Source organism: Rhipicephalus microplus, chromosome X (genome assembly GCF_043290135.1).
Source record: "Rhipicephalus microplus isolate Deutch F79 chromosome X, USDA_Rmic, whole genome shotgun sequence".
Classification (NCBI taxonomy): domain Eukaryota; kingdom Metazoa; phylum Arthropoda; class Arachnida; order Ixodida; family Ixodidae; genus Rhipicephalus; species Rhipicephalus microplus.
In genome coordinates this window covers 120,279,067-120,300,524 of record NC_134710.1, presented here as the reverse complement: position 1 = coordinate 120,300,524, position 21,458 = coordinate 120,279,067, and the positions used below count along the sequence as shown (strand labels likewise).

The 21,458-nt window shown below is 43.0% G+C and overlaps 1 protein-coding gene and 1 long non-coding RNA gene across 2 annotated transcripts in view; one reads left to right on the top strand and one right to left on the bottom strand.

Moving 5' to 3' along the window:
• The window catches only part of LOC119176802 (protein APCDD1-like), a 317,056-nt gene extending 296,416 nt beyond the window's left edge, over positions 1 to 20,640 (top strand). The window contains exon 6 of the mRNA XM_075876417.1: positions 19,879 to 20,640. Coding sequence (XP_075732532.1) covers positions 19,879 to 20,034 — 156 coding nt within the window. The 3' untranslated portion in view covers positions 20,035 to 20,640. The remainder of the gene's footprint in view (positions 1 to 19,878) is intronic.
• Positions 13,790 to 14,637, bottom strand: LOC142776964 (uncharacterized). Its single transcript, XR_012887885.1, has 2 exons — positions 14,484 to 14,637; positions 13,790 to 14,030 (listed from the first exon to the last, which is right to left on the bottom strand). It is a non-coding gene; the product is annotated as an uncharacterized LOC142776964 (long non-coding RNA).
• Positions 20,641 to 21,458: the final 818 nt, after the last annotated feature.

Genomic DNA, 21,458 nt, shown 5'->3' with positions numbered 1-21,458 from the left:
CAATTTTAATTCAAAAGCTGGGATATAGTAAAATGAGTGTCAGGCAGGTACCAAGAATGCTAACCAACCAATTCAAACAGGAAAGATTGTGAAGTGTTCGGGCGTTCTTGAACTGTAACACAAATACGGAGATGATTTACTTTTTCACGTTGTCACAGGCAACAAGATGTGAATTTACTTAGCCAATGCAGATTCAAAAAAAAAAAAAAAAAATAAGCGACACTGTGGCGACATTCTGCTTCACCAAAACTGCCAAAATTCAAGAAGTCTTCGTTCTTGTGTAGCAAAATGATGGCTACAGTTTTATAGCCCAAAAAAGGGCGTCATTGAGGGCTATTTTATAAAATATGGACCTACAATTGCAGCCTAAGAACATTCAAAATGAGACTGTGCGGGAAATGGTCTAGAATTACCTTCCTCTGCGAGAACGCGCATCATCACACCACCGCCACTGCTAACATTCAAGATTTTGGTTGGTAATTTTTTGAATCGCGCACCCTACTGTACAGACGTTGCACGAAATAAACAATTCCGATTGATTGATTGATTGATTGATTGATTGATTGATATGTGAGGTTTAACGTCCCAAAACCACCATATGATTATGAGAGACGCCGTAGTGGAGGGCTCCGGAAATATTGACCACCTGGGGTTCTTTACCGTGCCCCCAAATCTGAGCACACGGGCCTACAACATTTCCGCCTCCATCGAAAATGCAGCCGTCGCAGCCGGGATTCCAACCCGCGACCTGCGGGTCAGCAGCCGAGTACCTTAGTCACTAGACCACCGCGGCGGGCCTAAATAAATAATTGCCTTTCTTGCACTTGAAACAATAGCTTAAAGGACATCGAGTAACTCCATATCACTGTTGCCAACTCGTTGAACTACCAGGCAGATAACTTCCATCTAGGCGGACTCAAGAAACTGGTGCAGTGGTACGAACAGTGCTTAGTAGTTAAAGGAGATTACGTAGAAAAGTGAAGACGACGAACCAACTTCAATTAAATGAAAGTCTTTTCAGGCGATGGTGTCGGTGGCCCCTCACGGCTGATGTCTTCAGTCCAGGACACACTAAGATACCACCACTACTATCGCTCTTTAGACTAGAGCCCGTTGGCCTTTCAGTCTTGAACGTTCATAGAGAGCAGTCTTCTATGAATTTGGAAAAGAAGGTGGAGAACGTACAAGGGAGGGGTTTTATGTGCACGCTCACACCGTGTAAAAGATGCCCGATTTCTCTCCACAGAGCGGGCACTATCTGTCTGAGTTTAGCCCAAGAAACGAATTATTGTAGGCAGAGCAGTTTATTGAATACAGTTTGTCGTCAATTCACTCACGTGCTCCACTCAGACCTTTAACAGAGTGCGAGTAGAGCCGATGCCGCTCTTGAAAATTGAGCACAATTTATTTCAAGGTCAGTATACTAGTTTTGAGATCTCTGAGTACAAGAGGGTTGCGGAACGGAACGCACGAAATTTGAGCGTCAGAGACATATGGCACCCTCAGCCTGCTTATCCCACAAAACCTGGTGTCCTGGAGTCAAGATATTTGGTGTGCATTGCATGATATCAGTCATGTTTTCGATATTTGCCATAATTTTACAGGCGAGAAGTGATGCATGCCCACCCATGCATTGAAAACAGGTGTATCGGTTGTCTGTGATAACCGCATTGCATCACAGATCGATGGCTGCCAGAGCAATCGCTTTAATCAAGAGTCCGACGGAATTCCGTCTCGTCGGGGACAAACATAGTGCAAGATAATAAAAACGCTGACAAAAGTAAAATACACAAAAATTGAAAACACGTTTCGGCTCCCCATTTGAGATCCTTGTTTACAGTTACCAAAAATGGCGTAGTGCGCTCTTCTGTTAAGAAGAGCGCACTACGCCACTGCAGTCACTGTGAAGAAGGCTTCCGTGTGGGGAGACGAAACGTCTTTTCAATTTTTATGTATTTTACTTTCGTCAGCGTTTTTATTATTTTGCAGCGATTGCTTTTTTTCGCTCATGCTAAATTTGGGGCTCTGAAGGACATGCAGTACATTAATCTAAGCATACTGGTGAATGGCAGCCGTCGTGCAATACCCCTTTTCATATAGATGACGCCTAGCAGAGGTCCATATTTCTACGCCAAGTATTTTACTAAGGCCTATCATCGACCTTCGTGAAATTGCGAGTGACGATGTTAGCGGTGAGTGTTGGAGACGCAGCTTTTGCCTCCACGCTTCTGGGACAAGATCTGTGGTGTCTAAATGAGCCTGGTGTTTCGACAGACGAGCACCATATTTAGTATACTCAGAATAGGTGTCACAATTCATTAGATACGCCTCTTGCAATTCTGAAAGAAACGGTTGTAAACGAGGTATTGATTGGAAGGTCAGAAGCCCGTTTATTTGCCTCCTTTTTTATAATTGCGTACATGTTGTTTTCATCTGTCTTAGTGGTGTGAAGGTGGGGTGCGGCATATATGGTCTTACCGGCGACGAATGCATGGACGAGCCATCTCTTCACCGCTATACCCACCATGTTTGTTTGCGACGCGTTGAATCATAAACACCACCTGATACGTGCCCTACTTGTGTGTGACTTTGGTAGAAATAGAATTGAGCTTGTGGGTAAAAAAAAGGCCCAAATTTCGGCGTTCTTTCACCTCCATAATTCGTGTAGTAGGTTTGTAGTAAACTAAACAGAACTATAAAAACTTTAACAATGTTAAACCCAATATGTCAAAACTTTAACAAATCGCGTGAAGATTACTATAGCTCTGTCATCCTCGTTCCTGGTTCGATGCAAACTGCCCTGCACCTGTAACGCATACCCTATTTCTAGGGGCCGTGCTATCAGGGTATATGCCAAACGAGACTTAAGGCAATGGTTTTATGACCTACTAGTCAAGTATCTCACTCAATTGATTTATTAACCTGTTCATCGTATTCTTCCTAAACTAATCCTTCGCATTTTATTAGGGCGCATCTAATCAGTTCAGTTTATACTGCATCCGAATGTTTCTATAGGCAAAATTTGTCACGAATACTTATGATTATGATGAATAAATCTGTGAAAATCCTGAATATATGAACCCTACAGTAGCTGACGTAGAATAAAGCTCATAAGCAATCAAACTTTTTTGTTTTTATTAAAATAATGTTAGGCCCACGGGCAGCGATATTTCCGAAAATATAACTTATTTAGGGTCATGCTGTACGCTTTTGTATATATATATATATATATATATATATATATATATATATATATATATATATATATATATATATATATATATATATATATATATATATATATATATATATGTTGTAGTTGGGGTGATGATTATTTGATTATTCGTGAACGCCAGCCAGAAATAGAGTGCGGAACACGGGATGGTCTTGACAATAGGGAGTTTTCGTATAGCGTTTGTCCCCTGTAAATGCTGATGAACGCTCGAGTCACCGCAACGGATAACGTTTGCGTACGCTAATTAAAAAACTCCCTAATGACACAAGGCGACGACGAGCACGAAGAGACCACTGAATGCCAATCATTACGATAATCTATAGATTACAAATAAATGCATAGGCAGCGCATATAAACTGCGATTTATTGAAAATAACACTTCATTCTGACACTGAAACCTCTATTGGGACTTATTGAAATCTAGACTATATGATCCAACCGACTCTTGGCAGATCCCCCAGAGTATGTACATGCCAGTCATCTCAGGCGCATCATCATTGATTCCTCCATCCCCCATACGCGGTAGCGCACGGTGGCGCGTGGCGCCACGAGCGTAGTTATTTGCTCGAATGATGAATCGTTGTGCCAGTCGTCCGTGTCACTCTCACAATCGAATCGACGAAAGAACACCTGCTATTATTAGCAGGTTGCGGTTCTCACCAACCAGCCGCTACAACATCGGAGCTGCGGCGTCCCTGGGAGACAGTGAAAAGCTGCTGGAAGAACATTGGCGCTTCTTCAACGGTAAGAGAAAGACTGACGAAGCCGGGGTGTCAACTAAAGTTATGGCGCTGAAACGACATCACGCTTGCCTAGAAGACTACGACAATGCCTCGTAGATTCGCCTTCAATGGGTTTAGAGGTCGGCATTTAAACCCGCTGAACGGCAAAACTATCTCGAGCAATAAGATGGCTGTTTTTAGTCGTCGTCATGAAGGCGCCACGGTGCTTATGCCAGGGTGACTTTTCGACGCGGCTGCCTTTAACTTCGACCTACCAGAAGCGTACGCCCGACAACTTTCTTTGAAGAAGGCAGCGAAGACAGACGAAATCCAGGAAGTCATCCCAGCTAATGCGACGTCTACAGGAGGGAGCCTGAACGATGACTTCGGTATTAAAGACGAACCAACCAAGCCCAAGACGCTGCGTCTCGAAGTTCACAATTCCGGGACAGCAGAACCGACGAACGTTTCGGAGGTGTGAGCCACACACCAGGCACACCTTGCTATAGATCCTGAAATGAAGGACACCGGCGAGTGAAAGCTGAAGGGCACGGCCAAGGACACCGTGCCGCCAGTGTCAAGGATTCGTAGGTGGTTGACGCAAAGAAGATGCTGTAGAGGATGAGCTCTTCGGTGCTCGCCTACTGGACGTTTACAATGGCGGCTACGGCTTGGCACCGGAAATGTTTCGAGTGGAAGACGCACACAGACTGCTATCGACATGCATTACATAAATGTTATTCAAATAGGAAGGGCCGTTAGCGAATGTTCAGAATTTCGCACGTCTTAATAAATATTTGTTGTGAAGTGTCGTCTGTTAGTTTTTCACGAAGGTACTTAATCGTTCTGACTCAGTTGTGCTTTGCTTCTCGGAAAATGTAGACTAGAACGTGTGCAAAAATCCTTGCAGTAGCCTTTTATGAAGTGAGAGCATTATTTCAGTTCTTGCATGGGAAACGTGGTTGTTATATGCTTGGGCAGTTGTGCTTACAGTTTACGAACCAACAGTGATGACACTGATGAGAGAAGGAAAGGTAATTAAAAATTGGTGAAACGACTTTAAAACGGTCGTGCAAATGTGTACGACAAAGTGCTGAATGACAGGCTCAGCATCCAGAGTAAAGAATTTCCAGAACAAGTAGATCGGAAATAGCGATATGATCGACGAGGAACTGAGTGTGCTTGTTTGCCGAAAAATCGTCCTCTTGGAGATTTTAACTGAAAAGCTCGGATATCGTAACATGTGTGCCAGGTAGGTACCAAGAATGCTTACCAAGAAATTGAAACAACGAAGAATGTGAAGTGGACAAGCGTTTTTGAACCATTGAGAAAAAAATACGAAAAGGGTTTATTTTCCCCTTTGTTAAAGGCGACGACAAGTGGGTTTACTATAGCCAATGCAGATACCAAAGAACAATCAGGACGGTGGCGCCACAACGCTTCACCAAAACCACAAAATGTTAAGCGTCCCCGTACTCGAAGAAAGTGGTGGCTACAGTTTTCCAGCTCAAAGAGGGTGTTCTTGAGGTTGATTTCAAAGAATGTGGGCCCACACTACAGCCTAAGCTCACCAAACTAAATGGGGTATAGTCGCGCGAAATTAGAGGAAACAGCTCAGAGAATGGAAGTACGACCTCGGCTCCCTCCTACTTCTTTTCTCTGATCTGTATTTTTCCAAGTTTGCGCTACTATGCACCCAGTTGACGCTAACAATTAGCCCACCAACAAGTCTTACTCGCCCAACTGAGATGTGTAATCAAAAATTGACGGCACGGTAAATACTCTAGAATTGTCTTCCTCCGGGACCACGCGCATCCTCACAACGCCGCCATAGATAAGATTCAGGCTTTCTTTAGTAACTTCTTCACGCATTTCGTTGCACGAAATGCATATTTCTTCTTGCACTTGAAACAGTGGCTTTAAGGGCAAGGGCTTAAAAACAACGAGTAACTCAAACCAACCGTTGTCTACTGGTTTAATTCCTAGGCAGAGAACTTTTATGTAGATGGACTAAAGAAACTATAGTGCAGTTGTACGGACAGTGCTCAGCAGTTATAAGTGATTATGTAGAAGAGTGAACACGAGAAACAAGTTTTACTTAAATAACAGCCGTTTCAGGTGATTGTGTCGGTGGCTCCTGGTGGTCGGTGTTTTTAGTGTGGGACAACCAAATATTCAGCCGCTACTTTCCCTGTTAAATCTAGGGCCCGAAGGCCTTTGAGTCTTGAGCGGTCGCATAGAGCGGTCTCTAATGCCTGTGGAACAGAGGGTTTGGTTGGAGGAAATGAGGGGTTTATGTTCACACTCACATCAAGTAAAAAGACTTCTGATCTCTGCCCACAAGGTAGGTACTTTCTGCCTGAGTTTAGAGTCTCAGAAACGAATTATTATGGGCAGTGCAGGGGAATGGTCAGCATCCTGCAGTGACGTCGCTCATCTTTCCCACTTATATCACTAGCAATGTCCAGGCATGGTTGTTGACACTCTCGAATATCGAGTGATAGGTATTTCAAGGTCGTTGTGGTGGTTCTCTACCTCCGAGAACTAGAGATTTATGGAACGAGACGCACGGTATTCAATTGTTTGGGCCTTATGGGGTGTCCAGTCTCATTACCCGTGAATACCGTAGTCCTCGATTCCAAATAATCTATTTGGACTGAATGAGACCATTCAATTTTTCTGCATTTTACAATAGTTCTGCGATGGGTGGCTCCCAGAGCTTTCTTTACTCTTCTCGTGACGTAAGGTTGGGGCTCTGAAGGACAACCCAGTGACCTGAATATCCTGGAGAATGAATGCCGTCGTGTACAACCCATCTGATGACAGCCCGGCCACGTTCACGTAGAAGACGCCTGTCGTAGTTTCATAATGGCGCGCCAAGTCTTTTACTCGGGCCTTTCGCCAGCCTTCGTGAAAATGAGTGACGATGTTATGCGGTGGGATTCGGTGAAAGAATGTTTCGCTTCGTGCTTCAAGTGCAAGATCTGTGGTGTCTCAATGTTTTGTAAATGCCCAGAGGCCGTAGTCTATAACTGTCGGTGTTGATAAAAAGGTATAAAGCCCGTTTTGTTGCCTTTTTATATACTTACGTAAATTTTATTTTGATGTGTTTTTGTGGTACATAGGTGGGGGTGGCATATATGACCATCGCATGACTAACGCACGGACGAATCTATGCGGATCTTTGTCGTGCAACTGTCCGCGTTTGTTTGCATTGCGTCGAATTATGCGCCCACCCTTTCCCCACGCTACTTAAGCTATAGTACTTTTCGTAGCTAGGACTAAGCTTGTGTTGTATGTGAAAACAGGGAAACACACGTTTATTTCGAAACAGTGTTCTGACCGATGCCGTCAGAGTCATTAAACCTCCAGGGTTATAAAAAATGCAGAGCTATAAATCTCTTTAACTGGTGTAGCAGGTTTGCATAACATAAATTCGCAAATAAGTACTTTCACAGATTGCGCGAAGTGTTTTGAAGTTCTGTCATTACCGTAGACAGACAGACAGACAGACAGACAGACAGACAGACAGACAGACAGACAGACAGACAGACAGACAGACAGACAGACAGACAGACAGACAGACAGACAGACAGACAGACAGACAGACAGACAGACAGACAGACAGACAGACAGACAGACAGACAGACAGACAGACAGATAGATAGATAGATAGATAGATAGATAGATAGATAGATAGATAGATAGATAGATAGATAGATAGATAGATAGATAAACGGCGCCCATTTGGCCCGACCACCCGTCAGCGCAAAAACAACCCTAAGGCTAAGCACCCCCTCAACCCCGCCCCCCCCCCCTACAATGTTCTTTACGATGACACAAGGTGACGACGGGTACGAAGAGACCATTGAATGAATATCATTACGATAATATATAGATGAGAAATGTCGGCAGCTTTTGCTATCGATCGGCAGCATTTTCTGACCATGTTCACTAAGTGTTGCAGGGCCCCTTTAAAGCTTCTGTGGTCGCTCTACAATCCCTTAAGTAATTCTACGAGACTACGATATCCGGTTTGAAGTTATGCTGCCCTAAGGACATCATTAGAGTAACAGTTGAACCTCGTTAATTCCAAGTCACTGGAGCCGCGAGAAAGCTTCGTATTAAACAGGTTTTCGAATTAACAAATTACAGAAGACGCGGGATGCAAGGAACTTATAACTTTTCAAAGAAATCAGTGCTCGTCGTTTGCTGTGCCGGCTAGCTTGAAGCTCGAGAAGTTATGTCTTCCAGCAATATCTGGTCTTTATTTTGCTGCGAACATGGAGGAACGGTTGGCCTCGCTGCTGCCACCGAAAAAAAAGAAGAAGAAAATGCGGTTGTGACTGATTGAAATGTGCACCTGCAGAAAACAGATCTTCACTGCAATACAGTAGTGACATGCGGGCAGCATGTCGCGTGCTCCTCGCTTCGTCAGCACATCATGATGCGACCATTCGCACATGCTTTCTATTATAACTATGAATTTAATAATGGCCAGTATGACGAAGCTCACGATGTGTTTTGGCTGGAAAAAAATGATCTGTGAAACTTTTGAACTTAGTTTTCGAAGTAGGTGTTGCTGGCAAGAACTCCGCCAGCAGTACAGACGCAAATTGCAGGAGAAACCGGCAATCAAAGGTTAGCATGCATCGCGATTTCCGCTAAACTGTCCTTTATTAATTTCTTTACAACCCAGAAAGAATGGGTAAACCATGACCCGCTGAAGTTGCGAGAAACATGCAATACGCTGCCCGCGTGTCACCTCTGTGCTGCAGTGAAGCACTGTGTTTTTCACAAGCGCACGTTTTGTTCGACCACGAGACTGTTTTTTCCTTTTTTTTGGCTGGAAGTAGCGAGGCTGGGGTGTTTCAGCTGCCACTCATTAGTATCGATGCATTGCATTGCCTTGTGGCTATTACTAGCCGTCAATCCGTGGATTCACGGCGAAATTGGGTTCTGGAACTTGAACATTGCACCTAAAGTTTTCGAATTAACCTGAGTGATGCTGGCCGCTGCTTCAAGCTATCCCCTCAAAATTACGCTGAAAAATACAAGACCACGGAAGTCTTTCGAATTAAGCGAGATTTCATTATAACCGAGTTTGAATTAACGAGGTTTTACAGTATTTGCATAAAAAAGCTGGTGCAACAAACTTACTTTACCTTCAGGATAGTCGAGCTTAATACCTTGGTAACTGAGTTATCAAATATCTATAAAGGAAAAAAATTGTATCTATGCTGTTTTTACATATCACGTTTTAACTTTTAAATAGGATTAGTCACAATAACAGGCAAGAAGCTGCACAATTTTGAAGATTAGTTACTTGAAAGAAGTAATACCTCCATACACTTATCTCAAAACTGTAAAGAATTCTAAACAATGCTACACCAAATATTAATAATAGTCTTTTGGCAACAAGTTATTCACAACTGCCTACCAATTTCCTGATGACAGATTTAATATTTGTGCAACAGTTCTTCATTGCCAAAATACTTAAGCTTAAATGACACACTGCAATTCAAAGTTGAAAACAGCCATTACTAAAAGCATGCGCAGTGCTCATTAAATGAAACGCATAAACTTAAGGCCAGGGGAGTTGAGGGGGTTCTGACACCCCCAAAGGTTTTTCATTATTTCACTTTTCGGGTGGCACTAATGTACCGCAAAATTGACCACCGGTGGCTAAAGTCAGTGGCTATAGACATAAACATCCCCCGAAAAAAAATTCCTGGGTACGGCCCTGCTTAAGGCTAAATAACCCCAAACTTTCATTTCATGTTCAGGGGTGGAACAGGGTACATGGGTTCGGGAGCAGTCCTTGAAGCAGGCAAAATGCCTTTTCGTAGCAGGCTCGGAGCAGCCAGATGGGCATTTTCAAGTAAGTTTAGAGCAGTAAGAACATTCGAAACAGATGTAGCCCCCTTCAAACCACTTTTTAGGATACAATTGTTCAATGCTGCACTGTTAAAACACTATGCTAAATGGTGCAATGGCCTCATCACTGCGATAGAAACTTTATAGACACTCCCGGTGGACATTTGCTGTTGCCCCATATAATTAAAAAATTCATAACATACCCCTGCACATTGTATGTTATATCTTTACGGGTTAAAGCTCGCGAACAAGGGCGACGAACGCGGTTGAAGCAGAGATGAAACGATCCGGCCCCTACCGCCGCTCAGACGCCGCGCACGATAACATCCGATACCCTTGCCCGGAAGGCATGTAGTCGAAGCAGAGGGGAAGCGTTCCCTTTGCCTTGGAAGAGCGTGGAAAAAAAACAAGCGAGGAGGATGGGGGTCTCGCTTGAGCAACAGCTATGAACTTTGCTTCTAAAAACATGGTCGCGATCAATGGTGCTTACGCTATCTCGGCAGCCATCAGCAGCCAGCTCGCGTATACAATGCTACATCCTGCACTCTCATTGTGAAGAGACTGTGCGAAAAGTGTTGCTCTCCTTGAAGTGGCTGTGGGAAGACTGCACTTCAGCGTCTAAAGGCACCAAATGAAAAAGACGCAAAGCCAAGTATCCATGTCGACGAGCGTGTTCAATTTCAAGTCAAGTTCCTTGCATCTGTGGCGCAATCCCACACTGAGGGCTTTCTTTCTTTCTCCTAAATAGACCAATCTAAACCTTTTATTAAAGTGAAGGAATACTTTTAGTGCCAAGGTAAGGCGACCGTTTAATGTGCCGAACAGCAACGAGACAGCAGCCAGCGGGTACAGCAGGAACAGCACGAGCCTCCGCCACAACAAATGTCTTCTTTATCGTTCCTATAGCAGTGCCCATATTTGTCACTACAATGACTCCCCGGTGGAAAAGGAGCCATCCTGGCGATCTATGGCACAGGCAGGACTAGGGGGCCATAGTCAAGTTTTAAACGATCGACGTACACAGTTTCACGCCTGTGGCGCCGTTGATCTGTTGGTGGCTGAAAAAGTTCAACATTGTCGTTCACTGGCAATGTGCGGCCCAAGACTCGGTACGAGCCGTCATACTTGGGTATAAACTTTGAAGAAAAGTCGCGGGCAGACGATGTCATGCAGAGCCACATGATTGTTCCACGTGCATAGACGAAGGGGATGAGCGTCGGTCATAGGAGTGCTTCTGGCGAGCCTGATCATGCGTGGTAAGCGAAAATGCGAGCTGCCGACATTCTTCGACATAAGTGGCGGCTTCGGCCAAAGTCATCGATTGTGAAGGGTCTGGCCGGTAAACAAGGATAGTGCCAAAGAATGAGGAATGTTCCTGACCATAAAGATGAAAGAACAGGGAGAATTCAGCTGTAGATTGAATGGGGCTGCTGTACGGGTAAGTAACGAATGACAGTATGCGATCCCAGTTGGTGTGGTCATTGGAAACATACATGGAGAGCAGGTCACCTAGTGTGCGATTAAAGCGCTCTGTCATCTCATTTGTTTGGGGTGATATGCAATGGTTTTTCGATGCATGATGTTGCATTCGTGCAGGAGGGCTTCTACAGCTTCCGTCAAAAAGGAATGCCCACGGTCACTGAGAAGCTCGCGGGGTGCATAGTGCCGAAGGACAAGGTTGCACAGTATGAACAAGCAGACTTAACGCACAGTGGCCATGGGAAGCGCCGAACTTTCAGTGCAGAGTGTAAGGTGGTCTATGGCTGCGATGACCCAGCGGTTTCCATTTGATGAGCACGGTAAGGGACCGTACAAGTCGATTCCAATGTGGTTGAAAGGCCAAGAAGGACAACGGGGTGGCTGGAGTTGCCCAGTGATTGAGCGAGGAGAGCTCTTCCGACGTTGGCACAAGGAACATGAACAAACATACTGCCGAACAAAGCGGTACGTTCCGCGCTGTCCCAGTATGAAGTGGTAAGCGCTCACAATAAATGGGACGACACATACAAGCTCGTTTACCTCAATTTATATCTCGCTGGTGTGGCACAGCTGCAGTTTAACAAGCATAGAGCCGAAGTTCCCTCTTGGTCAACCTTTAAGACGCGCTCTGCGGAAGTTTTCGGCCGACCCGCTCTTCGCAAGCTCCGCACCAAACAGCGCTTGCGCGGCCGCGCACAGCGCTGTCGCGGGACCTTTACATCGTATATTGAGGATGTTCTGGACCTCTGCCATCGTATCGATCCCGACATGCCTGACACTGACAAAATACGGCACATTATGAAAGATATTCAGGACGACGCCTTTCAGGTACTTGTGGCAAAAAACCTCAAACTGTCGCCCAGCTTATTAAGCACTGTCAGACCAACGAGCTGCGGAGAGAGTTCATTTCTACGCGACTTGCAAACCTCAACAGGACCACCACATCTCCTTTAACCATTGGCGACGTTTCTTCCGAACAAACCATGCTAATGCAGCAAATCCAGCAGTTCGCTCAAGAAGAAGTTCAACGCCAACTGTCTCTTGTGCCCTACGTTCTGACCAGTGTGCACACGCTGACCTCATTGCTCCGCAAGGCATTGAAGAGCAAGTTTCTGACTATCTGCCTCCCACATACCATCCTTCGCCTATCGCCGCACCTCTGACTTACGCTGAGGCCGCAAGACGATCGTCGCCGTCGCTACCACCTGTCACGAATCCAGCTGCGCAGCTCAGTCTCCTCTACCCAGCGAGTCTGCCTATCCATCCGCACCCACCTCCTTATCGCCACCCCGCAGCACCCTCAACTAACCCTTGGCGCATGCCGGACAACAAGCCCATTTGCTACTACCGCCTTCTCCCCGGTCATGTAGCACGCTACTGCCGTCGTCATGATTGCAGCATTAAAGTCCCCTTTCAGCCTTGTGCTATGGGACCTCCTTCTGTATACACTAACCCCAATGCGTGTATATTTTTGTGTATACTTTTTGGGGACAAATGAAGATTTTTTATTTGATTTGATAGTGACAAATACAGGCCCTTCTATAGGAACGACGAAAAAGACATTTGTTGTGGCGGAGGCTCGAGCTGCACCTGCTGTACCCGCTGGCTGCTGTCTTGTTGCTGTTCGGCACCTTTAACGGTTGCCTTACCTGGGCGTCTTAAAGAATTCTTACAAAAATAATATTTCATGAAAACTATCTGGTTCTTGTTCTATTTCACTCAACATTCTTTTCTTGGATGTCGTTCTCAAAGTCCTTCGATGCATGTGCTATTCACGCGGGAAGTTCAAACAATTTACATTGATGGCCATATTTTCGTACACCAGCATTTGGTAGTTACGCGAGATCAGAACCAAAATAGCCAGCCTCACTTTGTCTAACATTGCAATTTCCTGATATTGCATTCACTGCTTCACCCATTTGGTGCAACTGACTTTTTTTGTTATGTACAGCAGCCCATCTATTTTTTTTACTCAAACACGCGAGCGTCAACCGCCAAGTTGATAAGTGCGAAGCACAGTGGACAAATGAACGAGAATACGTCACGCATGCGCTCGATGAGGAATCATCTGCACCAGGCTGGGCTAGGCAGTTCCAGGAACCAGACACCCCCCCCCCCTTTTTTTTTGAGCACCGTTACATCCATCTTCCTTCTTTTTTTTTTCCGAACCCTGCCACCAAGTTACATGCTAAAAAACAGTTTCACTGGGATGGTGATGCAATGAACGCAATAGGAAAGGCTAGCAGCCAACTCTTTTACATCAGACATCGCATAACGCTACAAAACGCTGGTGTAGGAGAATACAGTCGTGACAGAAAGAGATGCTCTTCTGGTAGTCTCTTCGCATTGAGAACGCAGCACCTAGAAGGGTTCATAAGCCATTCGTGCTTATGCCTGCTGTGATCGCACACGTATAGTGATCGTGACCATGCCCTATGGACCAAAGCTCACAGCTGCTCCTAGAGCGATCACAGCCTTTACAAAACCGAAACTGTATTCACGAAACCAAATGTATTCACGAAACCAAAAAGACAATGTTTCAGGTAAGATTCCGGGCACAGCGCTTGATGGCTTTTGCACTTTGCAGCTAAATTTCGGTGCTGAGGTGCTGTAGGCACTGATAGCAGAGTTTGCCACAGCAGAAGTGGTTCGGTGCAGGATGGCGCAGGTAAGCAAGTTTAGCTCACAATGGTTCAAACGGCGCAGCTGTTTCACCCCTGCATGTAGCATCAGCATATATTAGATCGCACATTTCTACGAGCCTACACCCCCTTTAGCGGCTATATATTTGCAAACGCACAACAAGGTTACTTCTAGCATTTGTGCAAAGCAGTTGTTACACCTAATGTTTTGATGCCAAATTTTATTCTGTGAGCACTATACATTATAAGGAACATTAAGACCAGCCCCTGTCAACAGATAGTCTTCCTTTGAATGTGCATGGAATGAAAAAATATTTGAGATCACAAAATTATTGATCTGCACTTTTGGACAACGCCACATATGACAAACCAGAAATCTACAAGATAAGTAACAGGAGGAAATTTAGAAAGTGAACATGCTATGTGGAATGAAGAATCTTATAATATAAAACTAAACTCTGTAATTAACCAGCTCTTACTAACTCACAATTTAGAAAACATGAGCCAACCATTAGGAGAAATTCATACCTTGAAAAGACGATTCCATGGTAGCTCCTTTCACTTTGAGTGCCTCACAGACATTGGCAATTAGAGCCTGTATGGTACTATCATAATTTCCATTGTTCAAAGAGACGTGAAGCATTTCAATCTCCATTAGCAAATCTTCGACATTTACAGAGCATTGTGCTGTAAAAAAGAATAATTAGGAAGCTTTCAGTTTGTAAAGCAGTAAAATGCACGTGTGTATGGTACATATACCCTTAACTTAATACATATAGCCTTCTTGCTCACCTCCAAATGGGAGGCTTTAGGACACTTTAGAGGTCTCCAACTTGCACAGCCTTACTGCACCAAGTTCTGATAATGAGTGCACATGGGCCAGCCAAGTTACAAAATCTTAATTTCAACAGATTTCATGATACTGACACTATTGTGAGATGGTTACCCAAATAATTGAAGTAATTTCAGAATTAGCTCCATGCCTAAGACTGCGAGCATGTGACATGATAGAGTCAACCGCTGCTTTCCTGGTGCAACGTATGTTCAATACCACACTGAGAATGTTCTGCCATCAGTACAGCAAACAAGACAGCAGCAAACACAGGTGACACTGTGTAGCCACCTACATAGCAGAAACAGAACTGAGTATTGAATATTCATCGAAACCACTTTGCGAATGGGAACAATGCTACAAACAAGCTCAATTGTGCACAGCAATGTTTACGAGCAGACCAGGTTGACAAGCTAGGCTCATTTAAAATGTCTAATCAGTAAAAAAATATTAAAAGGCATGTGAAAATACTTTATTTTAATATTAGCCACTGTTTTAAATTCATTTTTGATAAAAAATAAATTTTCAAGGATGTTGAGTATTCGTTCCATTTGAATGCTGAAAGGAAACTACAGTTGCAGTCTACAGGATGAAAACATGATGCAAGTGAGGTCTGTGCTGAATGATTCTCGGCAAGATAGTCATAACAATGGCAGAGATTCATAAGTTCCGGAGTACAGGGGAGATAACTTCTGTACAAAAATTTCAAGCCATTCTATAGAAATATCTCCTTTTTATGCACCTTAATATGCATTTATTGTCTAACATTACAAAAAGCTACACCACATTGAAATTTTTTTCAAAGATTGTGCCGTGCTGTGCATCATGCATCTCGATCAATGAGCATGATCTTTTTTTAGTGTGCTGTTTCCTAGCATAGTAAATTTTAAAACGTAACATATTTTACAAGCTATCACTAGTATTTTACCTAAAGTCTTATCCTGCTACTGTTCAAAGTTGTTTCCATTTCCTTTGATGCACAAAAATGGCATTTGCACAAACCTTCAAAATCAGAGTAAGAATTTTATTATTATTCAAAAGTAGGTACAATAACAGGCATTTAGTATACAGAAGGAGGTCTCATAGCCAAGAGACTATGTTTCAAGTTTTAAAAACTATTGAGCAAGTTAGGTAAATCATCATGACAAGCACGCCCATTTTTATTAATATATGATATATATATATATATATATATACTATTCGAATTGTGTTTGAAATTATTTGACCAAAATCATCATTCGCTTCGAATTCACTTTGAACCAAAAATTCACTATTCGCACAAGGCTACCAAATAGCCCATAAAGTATATAATTCAACATTTAAGGTAATAGTATTCCTAGTGATCTGATTCCACATTTTTAAAATGAAAAAATGGCATTACTTGAGTAGCCCATGATAAAAGATCAGAGAAAGATGGAGGCTTAAAGCGATGAAATATCACTGAACAGGACATGCTATTAGAGCCAACATTTCAACAAGTGGAAATGTCTTCTTGTTGCTACTGCTGCGACGCTGCAGCCCTGTCGAAGACAAGTCCACTTGTCAAATATTTTTATTTATTTATTTATTTATACAATACTGCAGACCAATTTAATGGTTCAAGCAGGACGGGCAAAAAAAAAAGAATGTTCACGCACATACAATGCAATGCAATGTAACGAAAACAATTAATTAGTTCAGATGACATTACCTTTTCAATAATTCTTTCATCACTAGTGCACCACATGCAAGACAAGGGCATAGAAGCCTATGAACACACAAACATTTTCTTCATATGCTTGTCATATCACGTTTCATATGGTACGCTACTTTACAACTAGCCACGTCAATAAATCGTCATTACAGCCATGGAAAAGTAGGTGAATTTTATGCATTTCTTCACATCTTTGGTTTACAGTGTGGAAGTGTACATGAACTGCCAAGTTTTGCGCTCTCTACTTACCTCTGATAATTCAAGAGTATACTTAAAAGGGCACAAACACAGCAACAGTACTGTCAACACGTTATATAAGAGGGCACAGAAGTTTACATACAGTGTACTGCTCCAAGCCACTGCTTTAGCAGATTTTCTATGTAAATAAGCCTCCTTTCAACTGGTGGAAGTGATGGGTCAATTGCCAAGCCACTGGTCACACCATTCATTTCTTTAACAACTTGCTATGTCGCCCCGCACCTCCTGCTCTGCAATCCACATCTACCCCTACACCCTTCAGGCAGCCCGAGGATCGATCACTGCTTCCTATCACTAGTTCAGGACTCACTCCTTGATGCCCCATTCTACTATGCTGACAGGAAACAAAAAAGAATTTTGCAGTTCGTAAAGCAAGAAATGTGTGACCATTCAAGTGAAAACCTAAGTGCTGGGATGCTCACAAGAATGCTTAAAAAGACTGGAATAAAATGTGCAAAAGATATAGTCATCCTTGCACTATCGTCTTTCCACTGTACTTCTCCCTGTGTGAAGCTTTCCTCACAATCCTTTCTTCAACAAACACGAAGAATAGCTTTTGTCTTCATTACATCAGTGCGTTCTCTTAGAGTGTGATAAACATGAACACTGTTGTGTAAACAAACACTGGATGATACTGAATTTGTCACCTATGCATTGATTACACACCACCTAGAATGAAAATACTTGTAGACATTCTAATTGAATGTATAGCATTTATCCACTTCAAAAAGCATTGTTTATATTGAAGCATATACCTATCTGCCTTTCTTGTTTTGTCAAGAATGAAATACTGCACTCTTAGAATTTTTCTGACTCGCCGTTCGTGTCAAGTGACATAGCCATACTCTCCGCTGCACTAAGAAGAGAGGATGGAGACTTGTCAGTATCGGAGCTCGATCGCAGTGGACGTGGGCGTTCAAGTTTACGGACACCTTTAGTGCTTTTCGTTAACATTTTATTCGAAGTAATATACCCAGAAAGAGCCAAACATGAAATCGATTGAAGCTGAGCTAAATAAACTAGTACAAAGCCTCAGCCAAGATAATTCTGTAGTTAGAATTATACCCAAATCAGCTACTTTAGATTACCTACCACGGTGTTCTGAAATCATATCTAAAAATTGCCTTTTATGACAGATGATCTTTAATAAATTATTTTCTTGCTTTACTTAACAAAACAAAAAATATGGCTACTTTGATGAGTAAACCATAAGATCACAGTGACTTCGAAGTCCTCAACAATTAAACATAAATTAATGAGAACCCAAATGCGGCATTCTGGAATGACACAAAACACAGGAAAAGTAACACACAGGAAAAGTAAGTGTGGCAGCTTGGGCTAGTTGGTATGACATGACGATAGTTATAGCGCGAGAACAGAGCGACAACAAGAAGGACACTAAGGACACGTGCGCTAACTTCCAACTGAGTTTATTGCGGAGAGCGCGAAAACATATAGAGAAAGTAAATCATGTGACAGAAACCTTGTGGAACAAAGAGCAATAGATGAATAAGGGAAAAAAACAAAAGCACAAAAAGGCAAAAAAAATCTATAAGGAAACAAAACAGAAAAGTAAAAGTAATATAACTACTTACGCGCACCTAAACCTTCGAGGAACCTTAGTTCCTTCTCGGACAGAGACAAGGAGGGCTTACTAATGCATGACACTTGTTCGCGTGCCATTTGCACGGCCTCAACGATGACTCTGGTGCGCTCATCCTTGTGCGTATACAGCGTCACTGTGTCCTTGAAAAAGGAAGCACAGTTGCAATGAGTGCAGTGCTGAGCAAAAAAACCATCTTTCCTCTCTCTAACATTGTTAGCGTGTTCTTTCAGTTGATCGTTCAGACACCTTCCGGTCGTTCCGACATAACAAGCACCGCAGGAAAGGAGGGTCCTATAGATAACTTCTCGGGAGCACGCCACATACCGGTTTCTATGCTGAAAACTCTACATTCATTTGATGACTGCGTTTTTAGGAGGGTTGTGGATTTGGTGAGGCTGATTAATTTGAACGGTGCAGCGAACAGCACACGAACTCCCACTCGTTTTCAGATTTTCTTGAGCCTGTGCCATATGTGGTGTTTGTGTGGAACCACGGCTATTCTTCCATGCTCTGTATCCGTACTGCTCCGATCCTGTCGATTCCTCTGCTCTGCCCTGTTAGTCCGCAGGATAGTCTCAGCAACGGAAGCGATAAACGCTCGGGAAAACCTGAAGCCGGGAAACTGGAGCTTTGATGCTCGTAGAGATGTTGGGAACGCATGACCTATTTAAGGCATTCTCAAGACAGGTTAGTGCTATGCCTCGCTTAACTAACTTGCTGTGAGCGGAAGAAAAAGGAAGTAAAGGTTTCTGCGCACGTGGTTCATAACACCAACAAATGTGCTGTGTGCTAAAAAACAGTCCTAAATTCAAAAAATGTAACTTGTCATTCTCGGGCATTTCATGTGTCAACACAAGTGGCTTTAAACAATCTTCAAACAAGCCCATCGTTTCAGCCTTAATTTAGTGGAACATAGAAGGGTTACAATTTAGAAGAACCAAGCAATAATCCACGTATCTGAATACTTTGATGACATGGGTGCCTTCTAACTTTTTCTGCAGTTTATAGCTCATTTTTGCCGATAGTACATCACTGAGTAGAGGTGCTATGCATGAGCTGGTTGAAACACCTTTTTTCTGCAGATAAATGCAATCATTCCATTGAACGAAAGTAGAGGTAAGGTACAGCAATACAAGGTCAAGAAAATCTCATGCACTGATGCCAGTTTTTAATTGAAAGAGTTCCCCGAAGACTTCTATGTTATCCCTTATGCACTCTAATACCTCAACGTGAGACAGTGAGTAGTATAGGTCCTTTACGCCGATTGAAAAACCGAAAACATTAGATTGATTTGACTGTTTGAAAAATTCTATCAGTGCCTGCGAGTTTTTGATCAGAAATAGGTCATCAATCTTGACACTTTAGATGGGTCTGAATAAACAGGCCGAGTTGCTTTTGACATGTTCCACTTTCTGTCGCAATGACTCGGAAGGGCACGTCAACTTTATTTGTTTTGGCGGAAAAAAACATGCTGAACCCAATTTTGTCCCTTTTTTGTCCCTACTAATATTCTGTGCCGTTTCCCTCGCCCTAGGTCCGAAGTTCGCCGTCGACCGAGAGAGGTCCGCACCCAAGCTTCTTTCAATGGTGCGCTCTGTTGCTGGCCGTGCTTCACCAGAAGATTCGGACAGATGCATCTCAGATGGCGTCGACGTGCTCCTACGGCGTAAGCCTACCAGCACCAGCCTGAAGCCTGAGCACTGAAGAAATAGCCAGAATTTCTCCAAAATTTCTATATAATCCTGAACAGTTGGCATGCAGATGCGTGCTATTTAATAATAACAATGCCATACGAATGGTGCTTGCTTTTCAGAGAAGTGATTTACGTGTTTTCTATTAGCTGCAGTGCTAAATCGACAAAGTGTTAGGCATGCAGAAACACACAGCTTAAGTGCTGCAGGTCTGTTCTATACTTCGAAACCAAACAATGTCCAACCGGCAGGAACACTAGCTCACGTTGTGTGTGCATACATGCACTCTCGCTGTGGGAAAAGTAAGTGCAGACAACAGCTCCATCTCACACACTGACCTTGTACTTATTAAAATACAAATAGGCATCCAAATTAGCAAATAAACTGCACCGAACTAAGCCGAACCACTCCATTGGAATCGTAGCTCCAAACGTCTGTCGCTTCTGTTTTCGTTAACACAGCTCCTACTACTTATATTGCTCTTACTGTCAAGAGCCAGAAAACATCGATCATTTTTTTTCTTATTTGCTGACGTTTCACAAGCCACAGGAAGAAAGATTTAGAAACCATATTCAGAAAATAAACATTACTTTTAATTCTGAAAATATCTTTTCCTTGGGGCTTCTCTGGGCCACAGTAACAGGAGCGTTTGCATAGCAGTTTGTGAATTTCTCAGACACAAGACACACAAGGTTTGCTTGTTAAATTTCTTTTTTTCCTGTTTATTTTACCTAATGAAATTCTAGTTATTTGAAATTACCATCTATGTAATCCTTTCAATGATTAGTTATGTACCTACTTCATTCGTAAATCACCTTATGATTATCCACTCTTATATTCCCTAGATGACTCAATAATCATTTTTTCTTCTTCAAAATTTAACAATTTATTTTCCCCGTTACAATAACCGCCGGTTTAATTAATGGACAATCCTCCATAGTGGGTACGAGCCAAAGCATATAGGCACAAGGAAGCAAGCAAGCTCCTTCATTGCACATAACACACATATCTCCGCTAACTTGATATCACATTAAACAAACATGTCGGCACGTAAGAGGTGTCACGCAAACTCAGTCAGAAAGTAACCGCTGACAAACTTTAGGGTGAAAAACCACATAATGGGCGCTGCTGCTGCAGGAAGGAAAATGACACATATTCAATTTAAAGTCACGACAAGCGCGTACCAAATATGCACATGTGATGAAAAGGAGTTCAACAATCGTGTGCAAGGGAGCGATCTATGATGCTTTCTGGTTCACCGTGAATCTGAAAGTAGTACATCATGCAGGTCAATTGTCAGAAACTATTTCCTTCGCTCAACGCGGCATTCAAACAAATCTAAGCCTAATTTATTTGACATTATTTGCTCTACAGCGCACGATGTTGCACAAACTAAGAATAATGATTGACAACATGAACTTAC